General features: G+C 42.3%; 3 protein-coding genes and 1 long non-coding RNA gene across 5 annotated transcripts; 3 read left to right on the top strand and 1 right to left on the bottom strand.

The window, feature by feature from the left end:
* The first annotated feature begins 938 nt into the window (after nucleotides 1-938).
* LOC109880271 (uncharacterized) lies at nucleotides 939-2,889 on the top strand. The gene is made up of 5 exons (XR_004204071.1): nucleotides 939-1,049; nucleotides 1,614-1,828; nucleotides 2,000-2,112; nucleotides 2,223-2,349; nucleotides 2,486-2,889. It is a non-coding gene; the product is annotated as an uncharacterized LOC109880271 (long non-coding RNA).
* A 1,024-nt stretch (nucleotides 2,890-3,913) lies between these two features.
* Nucleotides 3,914-6,853, bottom strand: LOC116353005 (homeobox protein pv.1-like). 2 transcript variants are annotated; one of them, XR_004203900.1, is made up of 5 exons: nucleotides 6,352-6,853; nucleotides 5,441-5,790; nucleotides 5,206-5,322; nucleotides 4,587-4,935; nucleotides 3,914-4,057 (listed from the first exon to the last, which is right to left on the bottom strand). XR_004203900.1 is itself a non-coding variant. In XM_031795268.1 (4 exons), the coding sequence occupies exons 1-4, from the start codon at nucleotides 6,686-6,688 to the stop codon at nucleotides 4,738-4,740; spliced, it is 1,002 nt and encodes a 333-aa protein (XP_031651128.1). In that variant the 5' UTR covers nucleotides 6,689-6,853; the 3' UTR covers nucleotides 4,410-4,737. The 2 variants fall into 2 exon arrangements, 1 of the variants encoding a protein (XP_031651128.1); XM_031795268.1 differs by lacking the exon at nucleotides 3,914-4,057 and having other exon boundaries at nucleotides 4,410-4,935.
* Nucleotides 6,854-12,826: 5,973 nt separating this feature from the next.
* On the top strand, nucleotides 12,827-16,993 carry LOC116354700 (importin-4-like). The gene is made up of 10 exons (XM_031795263.1): nucleotides 12,827-13,000; nucleotides 13,107-13,172; nucleotides 13,457-13,558; nucleotides 13,672-13,755; nucleotides 13,955-14,110; nucleotides 14,233-14,286; nucleotides 14,504-14,613; nucleotides 14,805-15,043; nucleotides 15,297-15,410; nucleotides 15,645-16,993. Exons 1-10 carry the CDS (start codon nucleotides 12,941-12,943, stop codon nucleotides 15,734-15,736), a joined length of 1,077 nt encoding a protein of 358 aa, XP_031651123.1. The 5' UTR covers nucleotides 12,827-12,940; the 3' UTR covers nucleotides 15,737-16,993.
* A 2,562-nt stretch (nucleotides 16,994-19,555) lies between these two features.
* On the top strand, nucleotides 19,556-23,721 carry LOC116354699 (importin-4-like). The gene is made up of 10 exons (XM_031795258.1): nucleotides 19,556-19,729; nucleotides 19,836-19,901; nucleotides 20,185-20,286; nucleotides 20,400-20,483; nucleotides 20,683-20,838; nucleotides 20,961-21,014; nucleotides 21,232-21,341; nucleotides 21,533-21,771; nucleotides 22,025-22,138; nucleotides 22,373-23,721. The coding sequence occupies exons 1-10, from the start codon at nucleotides 19,670-19,672 to the stop codon at nucleotides 22,462-22,464; spliced, it is 1,077 nt and encodes a 358-aa protein (XP_031651118.1). The 5' UTR covers nucleotides 19,556-19,669; the 3' UTR covers nucleotides 22,465-23,721.
* The last annotated feature ends 2,562 nt before the right edge of the window (nucleotides 23,722-26,283 follow it).

The raw sequence follows: 26,283 nt of genomic DNA, 5'->3' as shown, positions 1-26,283 counted from the left end.
TAGGTGATATCCAGGTAAATGGCATTGGTCTACTAGATACGAAATTCAACAATTGTTTATTAAGGGATATTTTCTACAGGAAGTCTATTCCCTCTGCGATATTTTGTTGGCCTTCATCGTTTGATGTAAACTGGAGCCGTGCTTGGCTCACTCCACACACATTTATGGTGACCAATAAAGTAAAGGAGATGTCCTTTCAGATTATCCATAGATTCTATCCGTGTAGTACCTTGATTTCTAAATATATACCTGATGTTACCAATGAATGCAGTTTTTTAAAACTAGAAACGGAATCTATTGAACACTTATTCTGTCATTGTTTATATAGTGAAGTGTTCTGGACTGATGTAAAACTATATCTTGGCCTCAAATTGCATACAACCATTGACATTTCTAAGTTTGACATATTGTTCTACTACACTGATTCCACAATTGAACGTGAGTATGTCATACATCTCTTTATTTTAAGAGGAACATCTGTCTTACACAAATCAAAATTTATGAAGAAAAAGCCCCTTTTCTCATTTTTTTTTAGATCTGATGTGGAATGCTATTTAGAGTCATTAAAACGTATACAAAACAAAATGTTAAAAAATGTATTCGCTACATGTCTGTATTTGAATTGATATGTGGATTCGTTTTTTTTTCATTTCTTTGTGGAATCACTCTGGCTGTTATGTTTAATAAATAATAAATAAAAAACTTTTTTTTTTAAGGATAAAAAAAAAATAAAAAATAAAAATAAACACAGGACGGTTCTTATTAGTACACATTACTCAGTACACATTACAACAGTGAATATGCACACTCAAAATATTATATATTATTTAAATGGTCAAATATGAGGGTTTAATGAATAATCCTTTGAAGATAGATTAACGAGGTGGCAAGGACAAATTTTGGAGGTGTGTTTTTTGCTTCTTCACCCCGCCCACTCCGAAAAAGTCAGCCGTCGTTATTTGTATTTTTTAAGGTGAGGTGTCGGTCTCCTTCGATTCATGTGTCTTTAAATCCCCGCAGGACATTGGTGAGGAGGAGAGAGGAGTCGAGTAAGTATTATTGGGCCTGGAATCTGAGGAATCCAGGTTTGGTAGCGTAAAAATAAGTACGTTCTAGAGCTAGTTGATGCACGGCACGATAGCTAGTTCCTCGATGTACAGTTGAAGTGGAAAGTTTACATACATCTTAGCCAAATAATTTAAACTCAGTTTTTCACAATTCCTGATATTTATTCAAAGTAAAAATTCCCTGTCTTGAGTTAGTTAGCATCACCACTTTATTTTAAGAATGTGAAATGTCAGAACAATAGTAGAGAGAATTATTCATTTAAACTTGTATTTCTTTCATCACATTCCCAGTGGGTCAGAAGTTTACATACACGCAATTAGTATTTGGTAGCATTGCCTTTAAATTGTTTAACTTGGGTCAAACTGTCAGGTAGCCTTCCATAAACTTCCCACAAATTGGGTATATTTACTTATGGTGAAATGCTAATGTTTTGCAATAGTGTGATGTAATCCCAGAATATGCTTCTAGTATTTTTCACCCTTGACCTGTTCAACTCTTGCGGTACTGTATTCTTAATAAATTGAAACTCTATTACTTTTCAACAGGGCTCGTAATGGCTGAAATGGAGAATCCTACACAGCAAGAAGTCTGCAGGATGATAGGCTATTGCACATTGGTCCTGTGTCTCATACCACAGGTGACATGGGTTATAAGCAAGGGGATCCCGAAACCATATACGTCAACAAAGTCGGTCCTTACCACAACCCGGAACCCCAGGGAACTTATCATTACTACATGTTGTCTGTTTGCAGGCCAAGAGGTCCGTGAATACATATGAATATGCAAATACATGACTAATGATTTTATGCTTGTACGGCTCTTCAGTTAACTGAAATGTATGTTAGCAGTACTGTATATAATATCTCCATTAGGACTTAGCATATCATGTCTGAGAAACTTTTTTTCCTCATGTGCTCCATATGTCCCTTAGTGTGGGAGAAGTGCTTGATGGAGATCGGATGACAGAGTCCCTGCATAAAATCAAATTCTGGGAGAATACAGAGAAAAACAAGTCACTGCCAGCTAAGTCTAACAGAGAAAGAGGTATTTGCATTTGGACTAAATACACATAACTTCACAGTACATTGCATAATTGAAAGGTGTACCTGAGTCTAATTGGTGACATCTTTCCTTTTATGTCTCCTTTCTTGTAGGTGGACCAGCTCCGAGAGGCCACAGAGGAGCCGCGCTACTTCGAGTTTGTCCTGGATGACATTCCCATCTGGGGCTTTGTGGGGTACATGGAGGAGAGTGGCTTCCTGCCTCAAAGTCATAAGGAGGGTCAGTTGGTCGTTCTTCAGTTCTATCTCCCTTTACATCCCAGTACAGACCCATATGGCTTAGCCCAGATACATGTCTACGTGCTCTCACTGTGTGACACTGTGTGTGTCTGTCTGTGTCTTTTATGTGTACACAGGTGGGGCTGTGGACACACCTGGACTTCAACATCATCCTCGTGTTATACGCCTGCATCTCGGCGGTGCTGTACTACGTGGGGCTGCGAGCATTACACCCTGTGTAGCATCATCCTCGTGTTATACGCCTGCATCTCGGCGGTGCTGTACTACGTGGGGCTGCGAGCATTACACCCTGTGTAGCATCATCCTCGTGTTATACGCCTGCATCTCGTCGGTGCTGTACTACGTGGGGCTGCGAGCATTACACCCTGTGTAGCATCATCCTCGTGTTATACGCCTGCATCTCGGCGGTGCTCACCTACTTCATTCGCTACATCAAATCAAACTTTATTTGTCACATGCGCCGAATACAACAAGTGTAGACCTTACCGTGAAATGTTTACTTACAAACCCTTAACCACCCTTAACAATTTTTTTTACCAAACACAATAAAATAACAATGGGGGTACCGGTTCACAGTCAATGTGCGGGGGTACAGGTTAGTCGAGGTTATTTGTACATGTAGGTAGCAGGTAGCCTAGTGGTTAGAGCAGGCCATGAACTGAAATGTTGCTGGATCGAATCCCCGAGTGGACAAGGTAAAAATCTGTAATTCTGAACAAGGCAGTTACCCCACTGTTCCCCGGTAGGCTGTCATTGTCAACAAGAATTTGTTCTTAACTGCCTAGTTAAATAAAAACGGCAGGGGTGAAGTGACTGCATAGACGTCTACCGCATCCTCAAGATGGACTAAGGGTATGGACACACACCGGCCCAGTTTGAATGTTTCAGGTTGGGTTTCCCTGCTCAGACGCTGCCTGCATCAACCAATGGTTGCACGCCGGGCACCAGATTGCTCTAACGAGGTGGCTAGTAGATATGTAAAATACCTATCCAGGCATTGTAAGATCTGACATGTGTCAGGAACATCCGAGTAGAGGAACACACCCAATGCGTGTCCTGTCTTTTGAGGTAGTTAATCTGATTGGTGGAAGCAAAGTGAAAAGGGTGTTTGCTTAGCCAATCACATACAGGCCAATGATCGCCTCAAGGAAGTGGGGAAAGATGCATTTGGAAATGACTAACAGGGCTGTGTACAGACCTCCTGTGGGGGGAAAATAAATATAGATGTCAGACAGACTGCCACAAAGGCTGAAAGGGGATGCAAGGAATTATGTTAATGGCTCTAGAAGGGGATGAAAGTGTATGACGTGAATGTGTCAGTGTGACGCAGGCTTGCGGTTTGGCAGAAGGATCAGTTCTAGCATGATGTAATGTCAGTGATGGACCAATATTGTGTACCATAGTTGCCATCGACTGAGTTGGTTCCAATGTAAATACAATCTTTTCAATAAAGACATCTATTACAATGAGATAGATATAGCGAGTAAGACGAGATATATACACACACACACAAACCAAGTATTGAGTCAGTGTTTGCTCTGATAAGACATGCTTTATTTGTACAACCAGGCCTTGTTTCCCCTTTGCAAGAGTGACAGATCAGGCAACAAGATGACATTACCAACAATCCTGGTCGAAGCGTTCCGTGTAGAGCTTTTAACAGTTGGCGGGTTCTCCAAAAAACTGCCCTGTGTAAAGACAAAGAAAAGTAAATCCCACCAACATGGCCACATCATTTCATTACAGGTGGACGGTAAAACCAAAAGGGTTTATGATCCAAATAGAAGGGAAAAAAAGCATAAGGCATAACTAAAAGAGGTAAAAATTCTAAAAAGTTAAAAAGAGAAAGGTCACACGTTCAGATGTGTAGCATCTGTAGTTAAGTGATGGCTTAAAAAAAAACAAAAAAAGCCTGCCACTTCCAACATAGACAGTGAAAAAGTTTGTCAGAGTTGCGTGTAAAAAATCACAAGGAGCAATGAACTCTTTAACGATATTAAATACTCTGGAAAGGTATTTTAAAAAAAAAAATAAGGCAACATTGGGATAAAACATATGAATAAGGGATAAAAGTCCAAACAGACCTGCACATTTTTAAGATGGATTGATATAATTAGCCAACACCGCATTATTTGAGAATAACCTGTGTCTGAATCTCAACCTTAATTATAAGAATCCTTCCAAACAACCACACATTTGGGAAAACAATCGATTTACCACTGAGACATTCCCCTGTGTATTATTGGCTAGCATTGTGAAAACAGGGTCGTATGGAGCTGTTGGTATGAGTAGGGCTCCTGTCGTCGTGATGCTGCAGTCGTGTTTTACACTGTCCATGTTGTAGCCCCTTGCTGTGCTGTAGAAGCCATTAGTGGGGCATGGCTGGTGGCAGGGGCCAGTTGCCCAGGGGCCTCGCAGTGGCCTGGGAGGGAGAGGAGGATGGCTGAGGGTATCCACCGGTGTAGTAAGGCAGGTTCTGCTGGCGGCTCTCAATGAACATGGCCTCTTGGAACTGTTGAGTGTTGGAGTGATGATCCAGAATCTGTGTTTGGGCTTCTCCCTGAAACTAGAAAGAGATGGTGGTTAATATCACCATACGATCAGCATGAAGCTAGAGCACTGATGTGTGTAGAGATGTTTCATCCTGCCTTTAAAGACACTATGTCCAAGCCTATTGCCCCTGTTACCAACCAACAGGAGGCACAAGCTAGACAACTGCTGGAGCAATAAATGTAGTTTAAGATAAATGTAGTCTTGTACAACATAACCAAACATATCAAATAGGAAAAGAACATGTCTGTTGTGCAGTTTTACACAGCATTATAATTGTGCTCACCTGAGGGCGTGGTGGCATTTTAGGGTAGCCAGGGTTTGGATACCCAGCAGATTCCCAACCGTTGTCTTTCTGGTGCCTTTTCAGTTTCATCCTGCGATTCTGGAACCAAGTTTTTACCTACAAGACATGCATATAATTAGTCAACATCTGAAGTAAATACCAGCTAAATGTATGATTTGACACAATGGTGAAGAGTGGGTTACGCTCATAACAGTAGGCTAATCAATCAACTCACCTGTTTGTAAGTTAGCCCTGTCAGTCCAGCCAGGGCCTTCATCTCAGCAGGGGATAGGTACCTCTGCATGTTAAACCAATGGGTCAGGGCATCCATCTGGCCTGTTGAAAAAGCAGTCCGAGCTTTTTGTTTGGGGGTGTCCTTGTTCGCTTTCTCCGGGAGAGGCAAGGGCAAAGACGGTGGGGCGTTGTCCTCACTCCCCAGAATTTGTACGCTTGTGTTCTCTGGATAGGAGCTGGAGACAAGCTCACTACCATTTGGCCTTCCACTTTCCATCTCCTCTTCCAACTCCCTTTTCACCCAGGTGGCAGGGTTGGTTTGAGGATAGATTTTCTCCGAAGTCCAAGAATCTGCGCGAGAAAATAGGAGAAAGTTATTTACACTTGTCGGTACATAAAGTCTGCATTTTGGCTTGGTTGAATTTGAACAGTTCCACAGGGTGGCGCCATTGTACATGCAGTCTGACTAAAGGTTAAGAGGGGACACTTTTGGCGGTTCACAAGCACAAACATGTAGTTAGCAAGATGGCGTCAGATACTCACACATGGACTTTGTTTGAGAGGGAGATCGCAACTTTCGCCAGAGACCCAGCAAATGCAAGTACAATAACTACCACTATGTCGACCTAACAGTCTGCTTCATAGACAATTCAAAATCAAAATTATATAGCCCTTCTTACATCAGCTGATATCTCAAAGTGCTGTACAGAAACCCAGCCTAAAACCCCAAACAAGCAATGCAGGTGTAGAAGCACGAACTACCTAGAGTACTGTAGGCCGTATATACACGGTAAGAGACCTGCTCTTAACCATATTGCACAAAACAACAAAATGTAATGTCAACTAGCTTGGCTAGCTAACGTTATTTACCTGGTGATCTGTGCAACACTGGATCTCTTTGAGTGTAGTTACCTGGCTGCTCGATCTCCTTCGGAGGTTGATCAAACGGAGTCCGGTTGTGGGGAATGAAAAGGCCTCCAATCGGAGTATGGCTCCGAGGGTCGCCGAGATACATTACAGGACCTGGGTGGTGGGAATTGCCATGACTAATGTTGTGTTCGGGATTCCTGGGTGGGGATTCATGCGGCGCTTGCTGGTGGTATCCGCCGCTGACCCCAGAGTTGTGAACGGCCTCTGCCCAGCCTGAGATGTTGGGATGATTTTGCTCAGGCCCTGTTTGGTACATGATACCATAGGAAAAAGCATGGTAGGATGGATTGTAGCTCACTGGTGACCTCCAATCTGCCATCGCTTCCACAGTTCCTCTTCTTTGCAAGCAAGAAATGTCCAAAAAGACCCCCTAAATTAAGGATGCTGTAGCCAACCTTCCGGAAGTTTGAACGCTTCTTGCTGTAGCTAGCTAGTATAAACTAACTACGGACTGCTGGAAAAAAACCGAAGTTTATCGCTTTGAAGAATATTTATACTGTCCATCGAATCTGGGGGTCTTGTTTATAGGGCAAGGTGTGGGTCAGGTCTCAGCCAATCATCAAGTCTTCCATTCAGGTATCGGTATTGAGGCCGCGCCCCTTGAAAGGTCTGTTCAGGAGAAATTACATTTTTGTCATTTAATCACTGCCCTGAACTTTTAATGTATTTCTTGAACTAGTAATTCTAAGAAGCTAAATAAGCAGCAAAAAACAACATTTTTTTCTCAGAAACACTATTTGATGGTTGATTTATTTTGGTGCAATTCATTAGTCATTATCCAACATATATATCAGATATCCATTAAATCCTCACTATTTTATATTTTAAAACATATGAGTTTAAAAGTTTCATCAATTGGAAGTAACACAATGAGTGGACACTTAATGGTCACAGTATTTTGTAATATTTGCAACTGTTCGTGTATCCCATATTTTATCCTCTCTCAATCTTTGATTAATTAATGTGTTGAAGTTTAATGAGTACAGTTTTCTGCTTAGTCTGCTTCTCTTATATTTTAATTTGTTAGCTCTATAATTGAAATTTCAATCATAGAGTCATATCAATTCTATGTGTAAAGCCTAATTTATAACAAATGTCAAACATGTTTACATTTCCGGCTTGGATCATAATGTTCATTCTCTCACATCCCTGCCATAAAGTGTCTCTTCAGAGCTGTCCCATTGCCTCAAGGCAATAGTGACCACAACAGTTAATGTGACCAAGGCTGCTGGTGGTGCATTATGCTTGAATTGTAGAGAAAGGCTACAGAAATGTGTGTAGCAATGGTGGTAGAAATACTGTAGATGTATTTATTTAATCTGCAGAAATGTGTTGACTAGTATGTAGCCTAAAGACTATGTTTTATTCTCCCTAGTTTTGCCCAGACATAGGACATAGACTTGGGTCGGGGGACAACTCCACTTGGTTAGATGTGATTATCACATATGCATCTGTGTTATTTGGCTTAAAAGTGGAAATGGAAGCAGGAATCTATATGTTTCTCACAGCATGCTGTTGACGATGCAGTTAGCATAACTCAAAACACAAGGTAAGTGATCACCGATCACTTTCTACCTGAGCCTTTATCCCTTCTCAAATACAGATTTTTGTAGTTCAATTCAGGCAACTTGGAGACAGATGTCTATAATGCCTGGACATGTAAATGCAGTGTATAGTCAGCACCTGTTAGCAATGCTTTCACATACTGGACCAAACTGGCCCAAGAATTACCATTCAAATGCTTGCTTTTAGTCTACCTCCGTGGCTGCATTGTAATTGTAATTGTTCAGTTAGAGGTGAGAATATGGGACTATTGAAATAGCTACTGATCTCTAACTGGGCAGAGGGGGGTGATAGGGGGGTAGAGTGGGGTGTGTGTTTTGGGGGATGGGTGTGGTGGGAGGCTTGTTGTTGGGGGGGGGGGGGGGGGGGGGGCAGGCAAGTGAATAGAAGATGTATCCTAAATGCTTTTTTATTCTAAATGCATTTAGTATATAAATCATAGGGCTATTTTTTTTATTTAACTTTCATTTAGCATCCTTTGTAGATGCCCAAAACAACACAGACAAATGTAACTGCATGTTATGGCAAATGTGACTGAAGCCTATCTATTCTCAGCAGTTTGTGGGTAGAACTTTATTTGATTGTTAAAAGGTTAAAATCGGATTGTGTGAACGTTTGGTTTTGCTGCACCAATGAAGGGAGAAATACTTATTATAAACCGGGTTGATGGAGCCCTGAATGCTGATTGGCTGAAAGCTGTCGTATATCACACCTTATACCACAGGTACTTGTTTACTGTTTCTAATTACTTTTGTAACCAGTTTATAATAGCAATAAGGCAACTCGGGGGTTTATGGCAATATTGTGTACTGTAGTTGACATCGACTGATTTTGGGTCCAATGTCAATACAATCTTTTCAATAAAGACATATTTCTATTACAACTTAACACTTTAAAAATGACTTACTGATCTAGATAGAGTGAATAATATGCAGCTGTAGTACAGTTAGTCTCCATTTACTTTACATGGACCGCTTTGGGATAAATACAAATCAGCCAAGAATGCAAATGGCTGCTGAAATCCTAGCCAATCAAAGTTACTGTCTACCTTTCCACTCTGAACTAATTGGAATATTGCAGCACCTGCTGCCCTCTTAATACCGCACAAGTTGTCGAGGTCCAACCTAAAACCAAGTATTGAGTCAGTGTTTGCTCTGATAAGACATGCTTTATTTGTACAACCAGGCCTTGTTTCCCCTTTGCAAGAGTGACAGATCAGGCAACAAAATTACATTACCAAAAATCCTGGTCGAAGCATTCCATGTGGTTCAGTGTAGAGCTATTAACAGTTGCCAGGTTCTCCAAACATGTCTGCCTATGAAAAAAAATGGCTGAAAGCCATGGTGTATAGCACCTTAAACCACAGGTACATGTTTACTGTTTCTAATTACTTGTTTCTAACCAGTTTATAATAGCAGTAAGGCAACTCGGGGGTTTGTGGTATATACCACGGCTAAAGGCTGTATCCAGGCACTCCATGTTACATAATGCATAAGAACAGCCCTTAGCCATGGTATATTGGCCATATACCACACCCTGCCGGACCATATTTCTTAATGTAGTACAGTAAATAACTTTTTATAGGTATCATAGGACAATTCAGGCCACTTGGAGACAGATGTCTACAATGGCCGGACATGTAAATGCAGTGTATAGTCAGCACCTGGTAGCAATGCTTTCACATACTGGACCAAACTGGCCCAAGAATTACCATTCAAATGCTTGAATGCTTTAGCCTACCTCCGTGGCTGCATTGCAATTGTAATGGTTCTGTTAGAGGTGAGAATATGTGATCATGTTGAGACTATGGGACTATTGACATAGCTACTGATCTCTAACTGGGCAGGGGGGGTCATAGGTGTGGAGTGTGTGTTTGGCAGGTTCGATAATCGATTTCTTTAGTGTCCGTGTCTCTTTTGTGACCTCTATTAAAAGGTGCGAATTGTCACCTCATACTCCTCTGCATGTCAATTGAGACATGCTCAACTACAACAACGTTTTTACAACTTGAAAACGTGTAGAATTAGACACGCACTCATGCAAGAATATTCTACGGTAGTTTGTTCACAAACAATATTGATCATTTTCGCCCCAAAACAGGCGCTCTACACTTGTAAAGCTGATGTTGATGTGTATTTCAATGTGGTATGGAACACCGTTTGGGTCTTTGCGTGTCAAACACGTCAAATAACACTATTTGACACGTTAAATAATCTCATAATTTGACAAATAACAGTTTAATTGTAGAATGTTGTGTTGGACTGCAACTTCTGGGGTAGCTAGCTAGCGTTAGCTTGGTACCTAACTAACACCAATACAACCAGCCTGAAAACAATGACCAGTAGAAACTGCAGTTATTTTCATTATTCTTAGCAATGATTTAGGAATCCTTGTAAGTATTAGCAAGGTAGTCGCTTGTTGTTCGCCTATTGACATTAAACTTCAGTTCATGAAAATAAATAGCTAGCCAGCTACTAAACCCTGTTGCCCAAAGTTAACGTTATAAGCAGCCAGCTAGGACCGGGACCGGTTTGTGAAGCTAGCCAACCTCGTTTAGCATGAGCTATTCAATTATGGCATAATTCTACTATTTGTATTTTATTTGCATCACTGTCAATTACATAATTTTATTTTGGAGGCTAACTGCAAAAGTCCACTATTGTGGTTAATCCTTATTGTGGCTAGCTTCACATAGATGGGTCTGACCATTAATCAAATAAGAACTGTCTTGTAAATTAGGGTTATTTTAGATGACCCCTAGCTACTGAAACAGATTGTTGTTTTTGCTATGCTTTTGGGGATGAACATTGTTTGCATCCATGAGCTAGCTAGCTCTTTTCATGACCAGCACTGTAGGTGCTCGATTCAACTTTAGCATACGTATCGATGAATCGTTGTGACATATTAAATACGAGTGATAGTGTAATCAATGTGTAATAACTAGTAAACATTTTTTTAAATGTATGAATTCGTTAAATTATGTGACGTGCAGTCATATTCAGGTCCTGGGTGGTCAACAAGCTTATTTGACACGTCAAATAGTGTTATTTGGGACGTCAAATAGGGTTGATATGACACATCAAATAGTGTTATTTGACTTGTATCTTTTTTTCTCTCAAAACGGCGTTCCAGAATGTGGCCCTTTTAACGAGGCTGTTCACGTGGAACCCTCCCTGGGTTGGTTCTGTGCCGCGTGGCATTGTGATAGAACGAACCAGACTGGGATTCGAAACCCAACCGTCGCCTATATTGAGGTTCCTATAAATCGGCGGAGGAGAAGATTATCCATAGATATGTTTTGATACGCTAATAGCTAGCAGAGTTGCTAACTAGCTACAGATAATTTGTTGACATATTAGTCGAGTTAGCAAACTGGCTATACTTTGACCATTCAGACCGTTCTCCCAGTTTATGCCTGTCAAAGGGTCATGTTTTAGCGTGACAGTTTGCGCATAATTTTGAATAATAACATCTCAGAAACACTGAGATTTTGGAAGAGCCAAGATGTCTGGGGAACTAGAGCAGATTCTCTTACAGCTCACGCAGCCTGACAATGCGATTATTCAGCAGGTAAAGACTCTCCTGATTTAGCCTGTGAAATTGGGATTGACACTTACCCTGGCATGCTTTGATAACAAGCACCAACGGGCTATCAAACTGTTAACGTTTAGTTATCAAAATGGACAACTATTAGCAAGCCAAATTATGTCACGAACGAGTGTGGCTAAAACAGTTATTTTCCTACATGGTCTGTCTCACTTTATAAACTTGACAGTTCACGAATGTTTTAGCTGCCTGGCTAGTTTACTTTATTTCAGTCAGTATTCGCCATATCCAACATTTTTTTCCTCCTACAGGCCACCGCCCAGCTGAAGCTGGCTTTTAAAGACCCAGCCATCATCCCAGCGTTGTGTGCTGTCATGACTGGGTCCCAGAACACGCAGGTATGTAGGTGACACATGAGTTACACTAACACCTTTCATCTGTGTGAAGATACCAGATGTTGAACCCAGGGCCTTGCATGAGTTATCTTTGTGCGGCTTATCGCTGACTCTCACCAGTGAATTAATCGTTGCTCCCCCCTCTCATCAGATCTGCCAGTCAGCTGCAGTAATGTTGCGGATGAGAGTGAAGAAGCATTGGAAGAAGATTAGCCCTGATCACAGAGAGAGGTTGGCTGCCCTTTGTTGTCCAATTCCCCCCCCCCCATCAGTAATTTTCAAGTCCTCTGTATTTGGACTGTTGAATGAATTCCCACTGAGCATTATTTTTTAAAACATTTCTATTGTATTTGAGATGTTTTTTTTTGCTTCATAGTTTGAAAGCAGTGTTCCTGAAAGCCTTCCAGCAGGAGACAGAGTAAGCATATTTTATCCTTTACATAAAAACACACAGTCACACATTTTATTTTGAGGTGGAAAACGCGATTTATTAGAATATCAGTGGATTATCAAACAGATAGCTATAACCTATATCGGACCATAACCACTAACTCATCCATACACACCGATGAAACTTGTTACATCTGAACTTGACAATAACCCCTGTCTCTGTTTCCAGACACACAGTACGCCACTCCCTCTCGCAGCTCAGCGCAGTGATGGTCAAACACGAGACGCCAGACCGCTGGCCTGCTCTATTCACACTCCTCAACCAGTCCACCAAGAGCAACAACCCAATGGACAGACAGGTATCAGCTACTTTAGATAGAACTAAAAAACTGCAACATCTTTGTTGTAATTCACGGGATATAAAAGGATGGCTTCAGTTGGCTTGTCCTGACAACGTGAACATCGAGAGGTTGGGCTTTACGTGGATTTGACCGGCGCTCTTGATGGTTGCTCACTGATTGGTCAGAATATGCATTGATCAAAATGTCTCCCTCAGGTGGGTCTACTCTTGCTCAGCAAAGTGGTGGAGTCCAATCCGGAGCCCTTCAAGCCCCACTATCGCCAACTGCTGCAGCTGTTTGGCACCGTGCTGCGAGACCTGGACAACCCCCACAGCCATGTACTACAGCATCCTCACCCTCACCGCTATGACTGCCTACACTGGCACAGAAGAGATGGTGAGGCCACAATCTTATCTATTTGATGTCCTTTTGGAGTGAACAGAGGTTTTAGTCTACCAGTTTCCTTCGTTGCTGTGTTGAAATGAAATGTCTTGTCTTTCAGAACCTAATGCGCTCCCTCATCCCAACACTGATCATTGCTCTCAGACACCTCATCAAGGCAGACCAGGTAGGGAATAGTTCAATATGTCAGCCCCCACTAGCACCACTGGTGACTGCACCAGTCTTCAGGGATGACTGTTGAAAAACACTATTGTCCCTTGATTGGAGTTATTCTATGTGTTGGATCAGGCCAGTGAGCCCATGGAGGTGTTATTAGACTGTTTCTATGTGTTGACCAGAATCAGGCCAGTGAGGCCATGGAGGTGTTATTAGACTGTGTCTATGTGTTGACCAGGATCAGGCCAGTGAGGCCATGGAGGTGTTATTAGACTGTTTCTATGTGTTGACCAGGATCAGGCCAGTGAGGCCATGGAGGTGTTCGATGAGCTGATGGAGAGTGAGGTGTCCATCATGGTCCCACACATCACTGAAATTGTCCACTTCTGCTTGGAGGTGAGAACAAGGAGCTTATAAAAATATTTCTAATGACTTTTTGCTTACATGCCATTGTAGGAAAAGTGATGGTTTGTCTTATTGACAATGACATGTGTGTATGTGTGTCTCAGGTCAGTGCAGACACTACACTGACTGACTCCCTGCGTGTGAAGGCTCTGTCCTGCATTGCTTTTCTCATTCGTCTCAAGAGCAAGGTAAAGTCACCAGTTATAAAATGGATGCCCTGGCCTAGATTCACCCTCCAGTGAGCCCTCTTGTCCTTAAACTGAGGTATATGTCAAAAGTCTCTCTAAACCACTAAACCATAGAGATGAGCCTTTCTCCTTTTGTCAGTTAAAAAATGTGTAGCTTGTCAAGTGATGTATGCTGGGTTGTTCTCTCTCTCCGCTTCAGACAGTGTTAAAGCAGAAGCTGCTCAATCCCATCCTGCAGACGGTGTTCCCCGTGCTTAGTGCAGCGCCACCACCTGGGGAGGAGGACCCTGAGGACGAGGAGAACAGCAATGAGGACGACACTGACAACGAGAGTCCCAAACACTTTGCTGCTCAGGTAAACTTCCCTTCTCTGTTGTTGGACTGTATATATCATGCACAGAAAATATATCATGCACAGAAAACAGGTGATGTTTTTTCAGAGAGCGTGTTTGAAATAGAATGTATTTTTGTTTGCAGGTTATTGACACCATGGCTCTTCGCATGCCCCCTGAGAAACTATTCCACCAACTGGTTAGTGAACACACTCACTCGCTTCATACATCATTTGCCTGCCAATCAGTCATTTCAATTCATATTATTATCATCTCTGTGACATAGCGGTAGGATTGTAGCAGCAGTATTTTTTAAACTAATTTGCGGTCTTGTACTGAGGTACACCAATTTCCATGCATAGAAGTACATATGGTTTTAGTAAGTATGTATGTCTGACCCATGGTGTGTCCATCAGATGCCGCTGACTCAAGCATGTCTGGCCAGTGATAACCCCTATGAGAGGAAAGCTGGCCTGATGTGTCTGGCAGTGCTGGCCGAGGGCTGTGCCGACCACATACGGACCAAGTGAGTCCCCTGTGCAATGCTGTTTCTGATGTCTATTCAGTGGCTCCGTGTCCAAAAAAATAAGTTTTTTTAAAGGTTTACATTTGGCAATGTGTGTAATGTAGATATAAACCACAGTCATGGTTTTTATTTTTCCTCTTATTCAAATGGAGAGATTGTATTTTTCCTGCTAATCCCACTCTGTCTGTCAGGATGCTGTCGTCCATGTTGCAGACGGTGTGCCAGAGTCTGTCAGACAGTAACCAAGTGGTCCGCAGCGCCGGCCTCTTTGCCCTGGGACAGTTTTCTGAGCACCTGCAGCCTGAGGTCAGTAAGTATTGTGCTGAGCTGATGCCACTGTTGCTGGGCTACATGTCTGCTCTGAACCAGGCCAAGATCGGACACGTCACCAAGGCCTTCTACGCCCTGGAGAACTTCCTGGAAAACCTGGGTGAGGATCCTCCCATTCACCTTATCCTGATCCATAACCATCTGTCTTGCTATTATTTGATTCTGTTCTGTTCTATACTCAGATAATAAAATGCTAAACTGTAGCTAGGTAAACAAATATTCAGTCAATGACTCTCTTGTTTTTTAGTCTCGTCCCCAGACTACTTTCAATGTACAAATAAGATGAGGTTGAATTTGTCATCATCTCTGTTCTGTGCTGATATTTTCACTAACAGTGTTCCATCCCCTATCAGGTTCAGAGATTGAGCCCTACCTGCCCACCCTGATGGAGACCATGTTGTCTGCCCTCAGCAACGCAGAGAACCTGAAGCTCAAAGAGCTGGCTGTCAGTGCTATAGGAGCTATAGGTAACACCCAGCAAAAGGCCTTTCAATAGAGCATGTTACATCTCAATAATGTAGCGCTGGTGTCTTCCTTCATCCACACTGGTCTGAAAGCTAAAAGGTAGTCCCAGTTGTTTTAAAAACTGTTTTCAGATCAGTGCAGATGGAGAGGACAGAAGTTGAGGAAGCCACTTGAGACTGTTGAGATGCAAGTGGTGCGTACGTAGCTAACTGTATTAACTCTTCTCTTCCTTTCAGCCAATGCAGCCAAAGAGAAGCTAGTTCCTTACTTCCTGCCTGTCATTGAGAGTCTGAATGCAACTCGGGGGTTTATGGCAACTCTGAACTAATTGGAATATTGCAGCACCTGCTGCCCTCTTAATACCGCACAAGTTGTCGAGGTCCAACCTAAAACCAAGTATTGGGTCAGTGTTTGCTCTGATAAGACATGCTTTATTTGTACAACCAGGCCTTGTTTCCCCTTTGCAAGAGTGACAGATCAGGCAACAAAATTACATTACCAAAAATCCTGGTCGAAGCATTCCATGTGGTTCAGTGTAGAGCTATTAACAGTTGCCAGGTTCTCCAAACATGTCTGCCTATGAAAAAAAATGGCTGAAAGCCATGGTGTATAGCACCTTAAACCACAGGTACATGTTTACTGTTTCTAATTACTTGTTTCTAACCAGTTTATAATAGCAGTAAGGCAACTCGGGGGTTTGTGGTATATACCACGGCTAAAGGCTGTATCCAGGCACTCCATGTTACATAATGCATAAGAACAGCCCTTAGCCATGGTATATTGGCCATATACCACACCCCGCCGGACCATATTTCTTAATGTAGTACAGTAAATAACTTTTTATAGGTATCATAGGACAATTCAGGCAACTTGGAGACAGATGGCTACAATGGCTTCACATGTAAATGCAGTGTATAGTCAGCACCTGTTAGCAATGCTTTCACATACTGGACCAAACTGGCCCAAGAATTACCATTCAAATGCTTGAATGCTTTAGTCTACCTCCGTGGCTGCATTGTAATGGTTCAGTTAGAGGTGAGAATATGTGATCATGTTGAGACTATGGGACTATTGACATAGCTACTGATCTCTAACTGGGCAGGGGGGGTCATAGGTGTGGAGTGTGTGTTTGGCAGGTTCGATAATCGATTTCTTTAGTGTCCGTGTCTCTTTTGTGACCTTTATTAAAAGGTGCGAATTGTCACCTCATACTACTCTGCATGTCAATTGAGACATGCTCAACTACAACAACGTTTTTACAACTTGAAAACGTGTAGAATTAGACACGCACTCATGCAAGAATATTCTACGGTAGTTTGTTCACAAACAATATTGATCATTTTCGCCCCAAAACAGGCGCTCTACACTTGTAAAGCTGATGTTGATGTGTATTTCAATGTGGTATGGAACACCGTTTGGGTCTTTGCGTGTCAAACACGTCAAATAACACTATTTGACACGTTAAATAATCTCATAATTTGACAAATAACAGTTTAATTGTAGAATGTTGTGTTGGACTGCAACTTCTGGGGTAGCTAGCTAGCGTTAGCTTGGTACCTAACTAACACCAATACAACCAGCCTGAAAACAATGACCAGTAGAAACTGCAGTTATTTTCATTATTCTTAGCAATGATTTAGGAATCCTTGTAAGTATTAGCAAGGTAGTCGCTTGTTGTTCGCCTATTGACATTAAACTTCAGTTCATGAAAATAAATAGCTAGCCAGCTACTAAACCCTGTTGCCCAAAGTTAACGTTATAAGCAGCCAGCTAGGACCGGGACCGGTTTGTGAAGCTAGCCAACCTCGTTTAGCATGAGCTATTCAATTATGGCATAATTCTACTATTTGTATTTTATTTGCATCACTGTCAATTACATAATTTTATTTTGGAGGCTAACTGCAAAAGTCCACTATTGTGGTTAATCCTTATTGTGGCTAGCTTCACATAGATGGGTCTGACCATTAATCAAATAAGAACTGTCTTGTAAATTAGGGTTATTTTAGATGACCCCTAGCTACTGAAACAGATTGTTGTTTTTGCTATGCTTTTGGGGATGAACATTGTTTGCATCCATGAGCTAGCTAGCTCTTTTTATGACCAGCACTGTAGGTGCTCGATTCAACTTTAGCATACGTATCGATGAATCGTTGTGACATATTAAATACGAGTGATAGTGTAATCAATGTGTAATAACTAGTAAACATTTTTTAAATGTATGAATTCGTTAAATTATGTGACGTGCAGTCATATTCAGGTCCTGGGTGGTCAACAAGCTTATTTGACACGTCAAATAGTGTTATTTGGGACGTCAAATAGGGTTGATATGACACATCAAATAGTGTTATTTGACTTGTATCTTTTTTTCTCTCAAAACGGCGTTCCAGAATGTGGCCCTTTTAACGAGGCTGTTCACGTGGAACCCTCCCTGGGTTGGTTCTGTGCCGCGTGGCATTGTGATAGAACGAACCAGACTGGGATTCGAAACCCAACCGTCGCCTATATTGAGGTTCCTATAAATCGGCGGAGGAGAAGATTATCCATAGATATGTTTTGATACGCTAATAGCTAGCAGAGTTGCTAACTAGCTACAGATAATTTGTTGACATATTAGTCGAGTTAGCAAACTGGCTATACTTTGACCATTCAGACCGTTCTCCCAGTTTATGCCTGTCAAAGGGTCATGTTTTAGCGTGACAGTTTGCGCATCATTTTGAATAATAACATCTCAGAAACACTAAGATTTTGGAAGAGCCAAGATGTCTGGGGAACTAGAGCAGATTCTCTTACAGCTCACGCAGCCTGACAATGCGATTATTCAGCAGGTAAAGACTCTCCTGATTTAGCCTGTGAAATTGGGATTGACACTTACCCTGGCATGCTTTGATAACAAGCACCAACGGGCTATCAAACTGTTAACGTTTAGTTATCAAAATGGACAACTATTAGCAAGCCAAATTATGTCACGAACGAGTGTGGCTAAAACAGTTATTTTCCTACATGGTCTGTCTCACTTTATAAACTTGACAGTTCACGAATGTTTTAGCTGCCTGGCTAGTTTACTTTATTTCAGTCAGTATTCGCCATATCCAACATTTTTTTCCTCCTACAGGCCACCGCCCAGCTGAAGCTGGCTTTTAAAGACCCAGCCATCATCCCAGCGTTGTGTGCTGTCATGACTGGGTCCCAGAACACGCAGGTATGTAGGTGACACATGAGTTACACTAACACCTATCATCTGTGTGAAGATACCAGATGTTGAACCCAGGGCCTTGCATGAGTTATCTTTGTGCTGCTTATCGCTGACTCTCACCAGTGAATTAATCGTTGCTCCCCCCTCTCATCAGATCTGCCAGTCAGCTGCAGTAATGTTGCGGATGAGAGTGAAGAAGCATTGGAAGAAGATTAGCCCTGATCACAGAGAGAGGTTGGCTGCCCTTTGTTGTCCAATTCCCCCCCCCCCATCAGTAATTTTCAAGTCCTCTGTATTTGGACTGTTGAATGAATTCCCACTGAGCATTATTTTTTAAACATTTCTATTGTATTTGAGATGTTTTTTTTGCTTCATAGTTTGAAAGCAGTGGTCCTGAAAGCCTTCCAGCAGGAGACAGAGTAAGCATATTTTATCCTTTACATAAAAACACACAGTCACACATTTTATTTTGAGGTGGAAAACGCGATTTATTAGAATATCAGTGGATTATCAAACAGATAGCTATAACCTATATCGGACCATAACCACTAACTCATCCATACACACCGATGAAACTTGTTACATCTGAACTTGACAATAACCCCTGTCTCTGTTTCCAGACACACAGTACGCCACTCCCTCTCGCAGCTCAGCGCAGTGATGGTCAAACACGAGACGCCAGACCGCTGGCCTGCTCTATTCACACTCCTCAACCAGTCCACCAAGAGCAACAACCCAATGGACAGACAGGTATCAGCTTCTTTAGATAGAACTAAAAAACTGCAACATCTTTGTTGTAATTCACGGGATATAAAAGGATGGCTTCAGTTGGCTTGTCCTGACAACGTGAACATCGAGAGGTTGGGCTTTACGTGGATTTGACCGGCGCTCTTGATGGTTGCTCACTGATTGGTCAGAATATGCATTGATCAAAATGTCTCCCTCAGGTGGGTCTACTCTTGCTCAGCAAAGTGGTGGAGTCCAATCCGGAGCCCTTCAAGCCCCACTATCGCCAACTGCTGCAGCTGTTTGGCACCGTGCTGCGAGACCTGGACAACCCCCACAGCCATGTACTACAGCATCCTCACCCTCACCGCTATGACTGCCTACACTGGCACAGAAGAGATGGTGAGGCCACAATCTTATCTATTTGATGTCCTTTTGGAGTGAACAGAGGTTTTAGTCTACCAGTTTCCTTCGTTGCTGTGTTGAAATGAAATGTCTTGTCTTTCAGAACCTAATGCGCTCCCTCATCCCAACACTGATCATTGCTCTCAGACACCTCATCAAGGCAGACCAGGTAGGGAATAGTTCAATATGTCAGCCCCCACTAGCACCACTGGTGACTGCACCAGTCTTCAGGGATGACTGTTGAAAAACACTATTGTCCCTTGATTGGAGTTATTCTATGTGTTGATCAGGCCAGTGAGCCCATGGAGGTGTTATTAGACTGTTTCTATGTGTTGACCAGAATCAGGCCAGTGAGGCCATGGAGGTGTTATTAGACTGTGTCTATGTGTTGACCAGGATCAGGCCAGTGAGGCCATGGAGGTGTTATTAGACTGTTTCTATGTGTTGACCAGGATCAGGCCAGTGAGGCCATGGAGGTGTTCGATGAGCTGATGGAGAGTGAGGTGTCCATCATGGTCCCACACATCACTGAAATTGTCCACTTCTGCTTGGAGGTGAGAACAAGGAGCTTATAAAAATATTTCTAATGACTTTTTGCTTACATGCCATTGTAGGAAAAGTGATGGTTTGTCTTATTGACAATGACATGTGTGTATGTGTGTCTCAGGTCAGTGCAGACACTACACTGACTGACTCCCTGCGTGTGAAGGCTCTGTCCTGCATTGCTTTTCTCATTCGTCTCAAGAGCAAGGTAAAGTCACCAGTTATAAAATGGATGCCCTGGCCTAGATTCACCCTCCAGTGAGCCCTCTTGTCCTTAAACTGAGGTATATGTCAAAAGTCTCTCTAAACCACTAAACCATAGAGATGAGCCTTTCTCCTTTTGTCAGTTAAAAAATGTGTAGCTTGTCAAGTGATGTATGCTGGGTTGTTCTCTCTCTCCGCTTCAGACAGTGTTAAAGCAGAAGCTGCTCAATCCCATCCTGCAGACGGTGTTCCCCGTGCTTAGTGCAGCGCCACCACCTGGGGAGGAGGACCCTGAGGACGAGGAGAACAGCAATGAGGACGACACTGACAACGAGAGTCCCAAACACTTTGCTGCTCAGGTAAACTTCCCTTCTCTGTTGTTGGACTGTATATATCATGCACAGAAAATATATCATGCACAGAAAACAGGTGATGTTTTTTCAGAGAGCGTGTTTGAAATAGAATGTATTTTTGTTTGCAGGTTATTGACACCATGGCTCTTCGCATGCCCCCTGAGAAACTATTCCACCAACTGGTTAGTGAACACACTCACTCGCTTCATACATCATTTGCCTGCCAATCAGTCATTTCAATTCATATTATTATCATCTCTGTGACATAGCGGTAGGATTGTAGCAGCAGTATTTTTTAAACTAATTTGCGGTCTTGTACTGAGGTACACCAATTTCCATGCATAGAAGTACATATGGTTTTAGTAAGTATGTATGTCTGACCCATGGTGTGTCCATCAGATGCCGCTGACTCAAGCATGTCTGGCCAGTGATAACCCCTATGAGAGGAAAGCTGGCCTGATGTGTCTGGCAGTGCTGGCCGAGGGCTGTGCCGACCACATACGGACCAAGTGAGTCCCCTGTGCAATGCTGTTTCTGATGTCTATTCAGTGGCTCCGTGTCCAAAAAAATAAGTTTTTTTAAAGGTTTACATTTGGCAATGTGTGTAATGTAGATATAAACCACAGTCATGGTTTTTATTTTTCCTCTTATTCAAATGGAGAGATTGTATTTTTCCTGCTAATCCCACTCTGTCTGTCAGGATGCTGTCGTCCATGTTGCAGACGGTGTGCCAGAGTCTGTCAGACAGTAACCAAGTGGTCCGCAGCGCCGGCCTCTTTGCCCTGGGACAGTTTTCTGAGCACCTGCAGCCTGAGGTCAGTAAGTATTGTGCTGAGCTGATGCCACTGTTGCTGGGCTACATGTCTGCTCTGAACCAGGCCAAGATCGGACACGTCACCAAGGCCTTCTACGCCCTGGAGAACTTCCTGGAAAACCTGGGTGAGGATCCTCCCATTCACCTTATCCTGATCCATAACCATCTGTCTTGCTATTATTTGATTCTGTTCTGTTCTATACTCAGATAATAAAATGCTAAACTGTAGCTAGGTAAACAAATATTCAGTCAATGACTCTCTTGTTTTTTAGTCTCGTCCCCAGACTACTTTCAATGTACAAATAAGATGAGGTTGAATTTGTCATCATCTCTGTTCTGTGCTGATATTTTCACTAACAGTGTTCCATCCCCTATCAGGTTCAGAGATTGAGCCCTACCTGCCCACCCTGATGGAGACCATGTTGTCTGCCCTCAGCAACGCAGAGAACCTGAAGCTCAAAGAGCTGGCTGTCAGTGCTATAGGAGCTATAGGTAACACCCAGCAAAAGGCCTTTCAATAGAGCATGTTACATCTCAATAATGTAGCGCTGGTGTCTTCCTTCATCCACACTGGTCTGAAAGCTAAAAGGTAGTCCCAGTTGTTTTAAAAACTGTTTTCAGATCAGTGCAGATGGAGAGGACAGAAGTTGAGGAAGCCACTTGAGACTGTTGAGATGCAAGTGGTGCGTACGTAGCTAACTGTATTAACTCTTCTCTTCCTTTCAGCCAATGCAGCCAAAGAGAAGCTAGTTCCTTACTTCCTGCCTGTCATTGAGAGTCTGAATGCAACTCGGGGGTTTATGGCAACTCTGAACTAATTGGAATATTGCAGCACCTGCTGCCCTCTTAATACCGCACAAGTTGTCGAGGTCCAACCTAAAACCAAGTATTGGGTCAGTGTTTGCTCTGATAAGACATGCTTTATTTGTACAACCAGGCCTTGTTTCCCCTTTGCAAGAGTGACAGATCAGGCAACAAAATTACATTACCAAAAATCCTGGTCGAAGCATTCCATGTGGTTCAGTGTAGAGCTATTAACAGTTGCCAGGTTCTCCAAACATGTCTGCCTATGAAAAAAAATGGCTGAAAGCCATGGTGTATAGCACCTTAAACCACAGGTACATGTTTACTGTTTCTAATTACTTGTTTCTAACCAGTTTATAATAGCAGTAAGGCAACTCGGGGGTTTGTGGTATATACCACGGCTAAAGGCTGTATCCAGGCACTCCATGTTACATAATGCATAAGAACAGCCCTTAGCCATGGTATATTGGCCATATACCACACCCCGCCGGACCATATTTCTTAATGTAGTACAGTAAATAACTTTTTATAGGTATCATAGGACAATTCAGGCAACTTGGAGACAGATGGCTACAATGGCTTCACATGTAAATGCAGTGTATAGTCAGCACCTGTTAGCAATGCTTTCACATACTGGACCAAACTGGCCCAAGAATTACCATTCAAATGCTTGAATGCTTTAGTCTACCTCCGTGGCTGCATTGTAATGGTTCAGTTAGAGGTGAGAATATGTGATCATGTTGAGACTATGGGACTATTGACATAGCTACTGATCTCTAACTGGGCAGGGGGGGTCATAGGTGTGGAGTGTGTGTTTGGCAGGTTCGATAATCGATTTCTTTAGTGTCCGTGTCTCTTTTGTGACCTTTATTAAAAGGTGCGAATTGTCACCTCATACTACTCTGCATGTCAATTGAGACATGCTCAACTACAACAACGTTTTTACAACTTGAAAACGTGTAGAATTAGACACGCACTCATGCAAGAATATTCTACGGTAGTTTGTTCACAAACAATATTGATCATTTTCGCCCCAAAACAGGCGCTCTACACTTGTAAAGCTGATGTTGATGTGTATTTCAATGTGGTATGGAACACCGTTTGGGTCTTTGCGTGTCAAACACGTCAAATAACACTATTTGACACGTTAAATAATCTCATAATTTGACAAATAACAGTTTAATTGTAGAATGTTGTGTTGGACTGCAACTTCTGGGGTAGCTAGCTAGCGTTAGCTTGGTACCTAACTAACACCAATACAACCAGCCTGAAAACAATGACCAGTAGAAACTGCAGTTATTTTCATTATTCTTAGCAATGATTTAGGAATCCTTGTAAGTATTAGCAAGGTAGTCGCTTGTTGTTCGCCTATTGACATTAAACTTCAGTTCATGAAAATAAATAGCTAGCCAGCTACTAAACCCTGTTGCCCAAAGTTAACGTTATAAGCAGCCAGCTAGGACCGGGACCGGTTTGTGAAGCTAGCCAACCTCGTTTAGCATGAGCTATTCAATTATGGCATAATTCTACTATTTGTATTTTATTTGCATCACTGTCAATTACATAATTTTATTTTGGAGGCTAACTGCAAAAGTCCACTATTGTGGTTAATCCTTATTGTGGCTAGCTTCACATAGATGGGTCTGACCATTAATCAAATAAGAACTGTCTTGTAAATTAGGGTTATTTTAGATGACCCCTAGCTACTGAAACAGATTGTTGTTTTTGCTATGCTTTTGGGGATGAACATTGTTTGCATCCATGAGCTAGCTAGCTCTTTTTATGACCAGCACTGTAGGTGCTCGATTCAACTTTAGCATACGTATCGATGAATCGTTGTGACATATTAAATACGAGTGATAGTGTAATCAATGTGTAATAACTAGTAAACATTTTTTAAATGTATGAATTCGTTAAATTATGTGACGTGCAGTCATATTCAGGTCCTGGGTGGTCAACAAGCTTATTTGACACGTCAAATAGTGTTATTTGGGACGTCAAATAGGGTTGATATGACACATCAAATAGTGTTATTTGACTTGTATCTTTTTTTCTCTCAAAACGGCGTTCCAGAATGTGGCCCTTTTAACGAGGCTGTTCACGTGGAACCCTCCCTGGGTTGGTTCTGTGCCGCGTGGCATTGTGATAGAACGAACCAGACTGGGATTCGAAACCCAACCGTCGCCTATATTGAGGTTCCTATAAATCGGCGGAGGAGAAGATTATCCATAGATATGTTTTGATACGCTAATAGCTAGCAGAGTTGCTAACTAGCTACAGATAATTTGTTGACATATTAGTCGAGTTAGCAAACTGGCTATACTTTGACCATTCAGACCGTTCTCCCAGTTTATGCCTGTCAAAGGGTCATGTTTTAGCGTGACAGTTTGCGCATCATTTTGAATAATAACATCTCAGAAACACTAAGATTTTGGAAGAGCCAAGATGTCTGGGGAACTAGAGCAGATTCTCTTACAGCTCACGCAGCCTGACAATGCGATTATTCAGCAGGTAAAGACTCTCCTGATTTAGCCTGTGAAATTGGGATTGACACTTACCCTGGCATGCTTTGATAACAAGCACCAACGGGCTATCAAACTGTTAACGTTTAGTTATCAAAATGGACAACTATTAGCAAGCCAAATTATGTCACGAACGAGTGTGGCTAAAACAGTTATTTTCCTACATGGTCTGTCTCACTTTATAAACTTGACAGTTCACGAATGTTTTAGCTGCCTGGCTAGTTTACTTTATTTCAGTCAGTATTCGCCATATCCAACATTTTTTTCCTCCTACAGGCCACCGCCCAGCTGAAGCTGGCTTTTAAAGACCCAGCCATCATCCCAGCGTTGTGTGCTGTCATGACTGGGTCCCAGAACACGCAGGTATGTAGGTGACACATGAGTTACACTAACACCTATCATCTGTGTGAAGATACCAGATGTTGAACCCAGGGCCTTGCATGAGTTATCTTTGTGCTGCTTATCGCTGACTCTCACCAGTGAATTAATCGTTGCTCCCCCCTCTCATCAGATCTGCCAGTCAGCTGCAGTAATGTTGCGGATGAGAGTGAAGAAGCATTGGAAGAAGATTAGCCCTGATCACAGAGAGAGGTTGGCTGCCCTTTGTTGTCCAATTCCCCCCCCCCCATCAGTAATTTTCAAGTCCTCTGTATTTGGACTGTTGAATGAATTCCCACTGAGCATTATTTTTTAAACATTTCTATTGTATTTGAGATGTTTTTTTTGCTTCATAGTTTGAAAGCAGTGGTCCTGAAAGCCTTCCAGCAGGAGACAGAGTAAGCATATTTTATCCTTTACATAAAAACACACAGTCACACATTTTATTTTGAGGTGGAAAACGCGATTTATTAGAATATCAGTGGATTATCAAACAGATAGCTATAACCTATATCGGACCATAACCACTAACTCATCCATACACACCGATGAAACTTGTTACATCTGAACTTGACAATAACCCCTGTCTCTGTTTCCAGACACACAGTACGCCACTCCCTCTCGCAGCTCAGCGCAGTGATGGTCAAACACGAGACGCCAGACCGCTGGCCTGCTCTATTCACACTCCTCAACCAGTCCACCAAGAGCAACAACCCAATGGACAGACAGGTATCAGCTTCTTTAGATAGAACTAAAAAACTGCAACATCTTTGTTGTAATTCACGGGATATAAAAGGATGGCTTCAGTTGGCTTGTCCTGACAACGTGAACATCGAGAGGTTGGGCTTTACGTGGATTTGACCGGCGCTCTTGATGGTTGCTCACTGATTGGTCAGAATATGCATTGATCAAAATGTCTCCCTCAGGTGGGTC

The sequence above is a fragment of the Oncorhynchus kisutch genome, linkage group LG18 (assembly GCF_002021735.2).
Source record: "Oncorhynchus kisutch isolate 150728-3 linkage group LG18, Okis_V2, whole genome shotgun sequence".
In the NCBI taxonomy this organism is placed as follows: Eukaryota; Metazoa; Chordata; class Actinopteri; order Salmoniformes; family Salmonidae; genus Oncorhynchus; species Oncorhynchus kisutch.
Note: the sequence above shows the minus strand (reverse complement) of the source record. Positions and strands in the feature narration are given on the sequence as shown.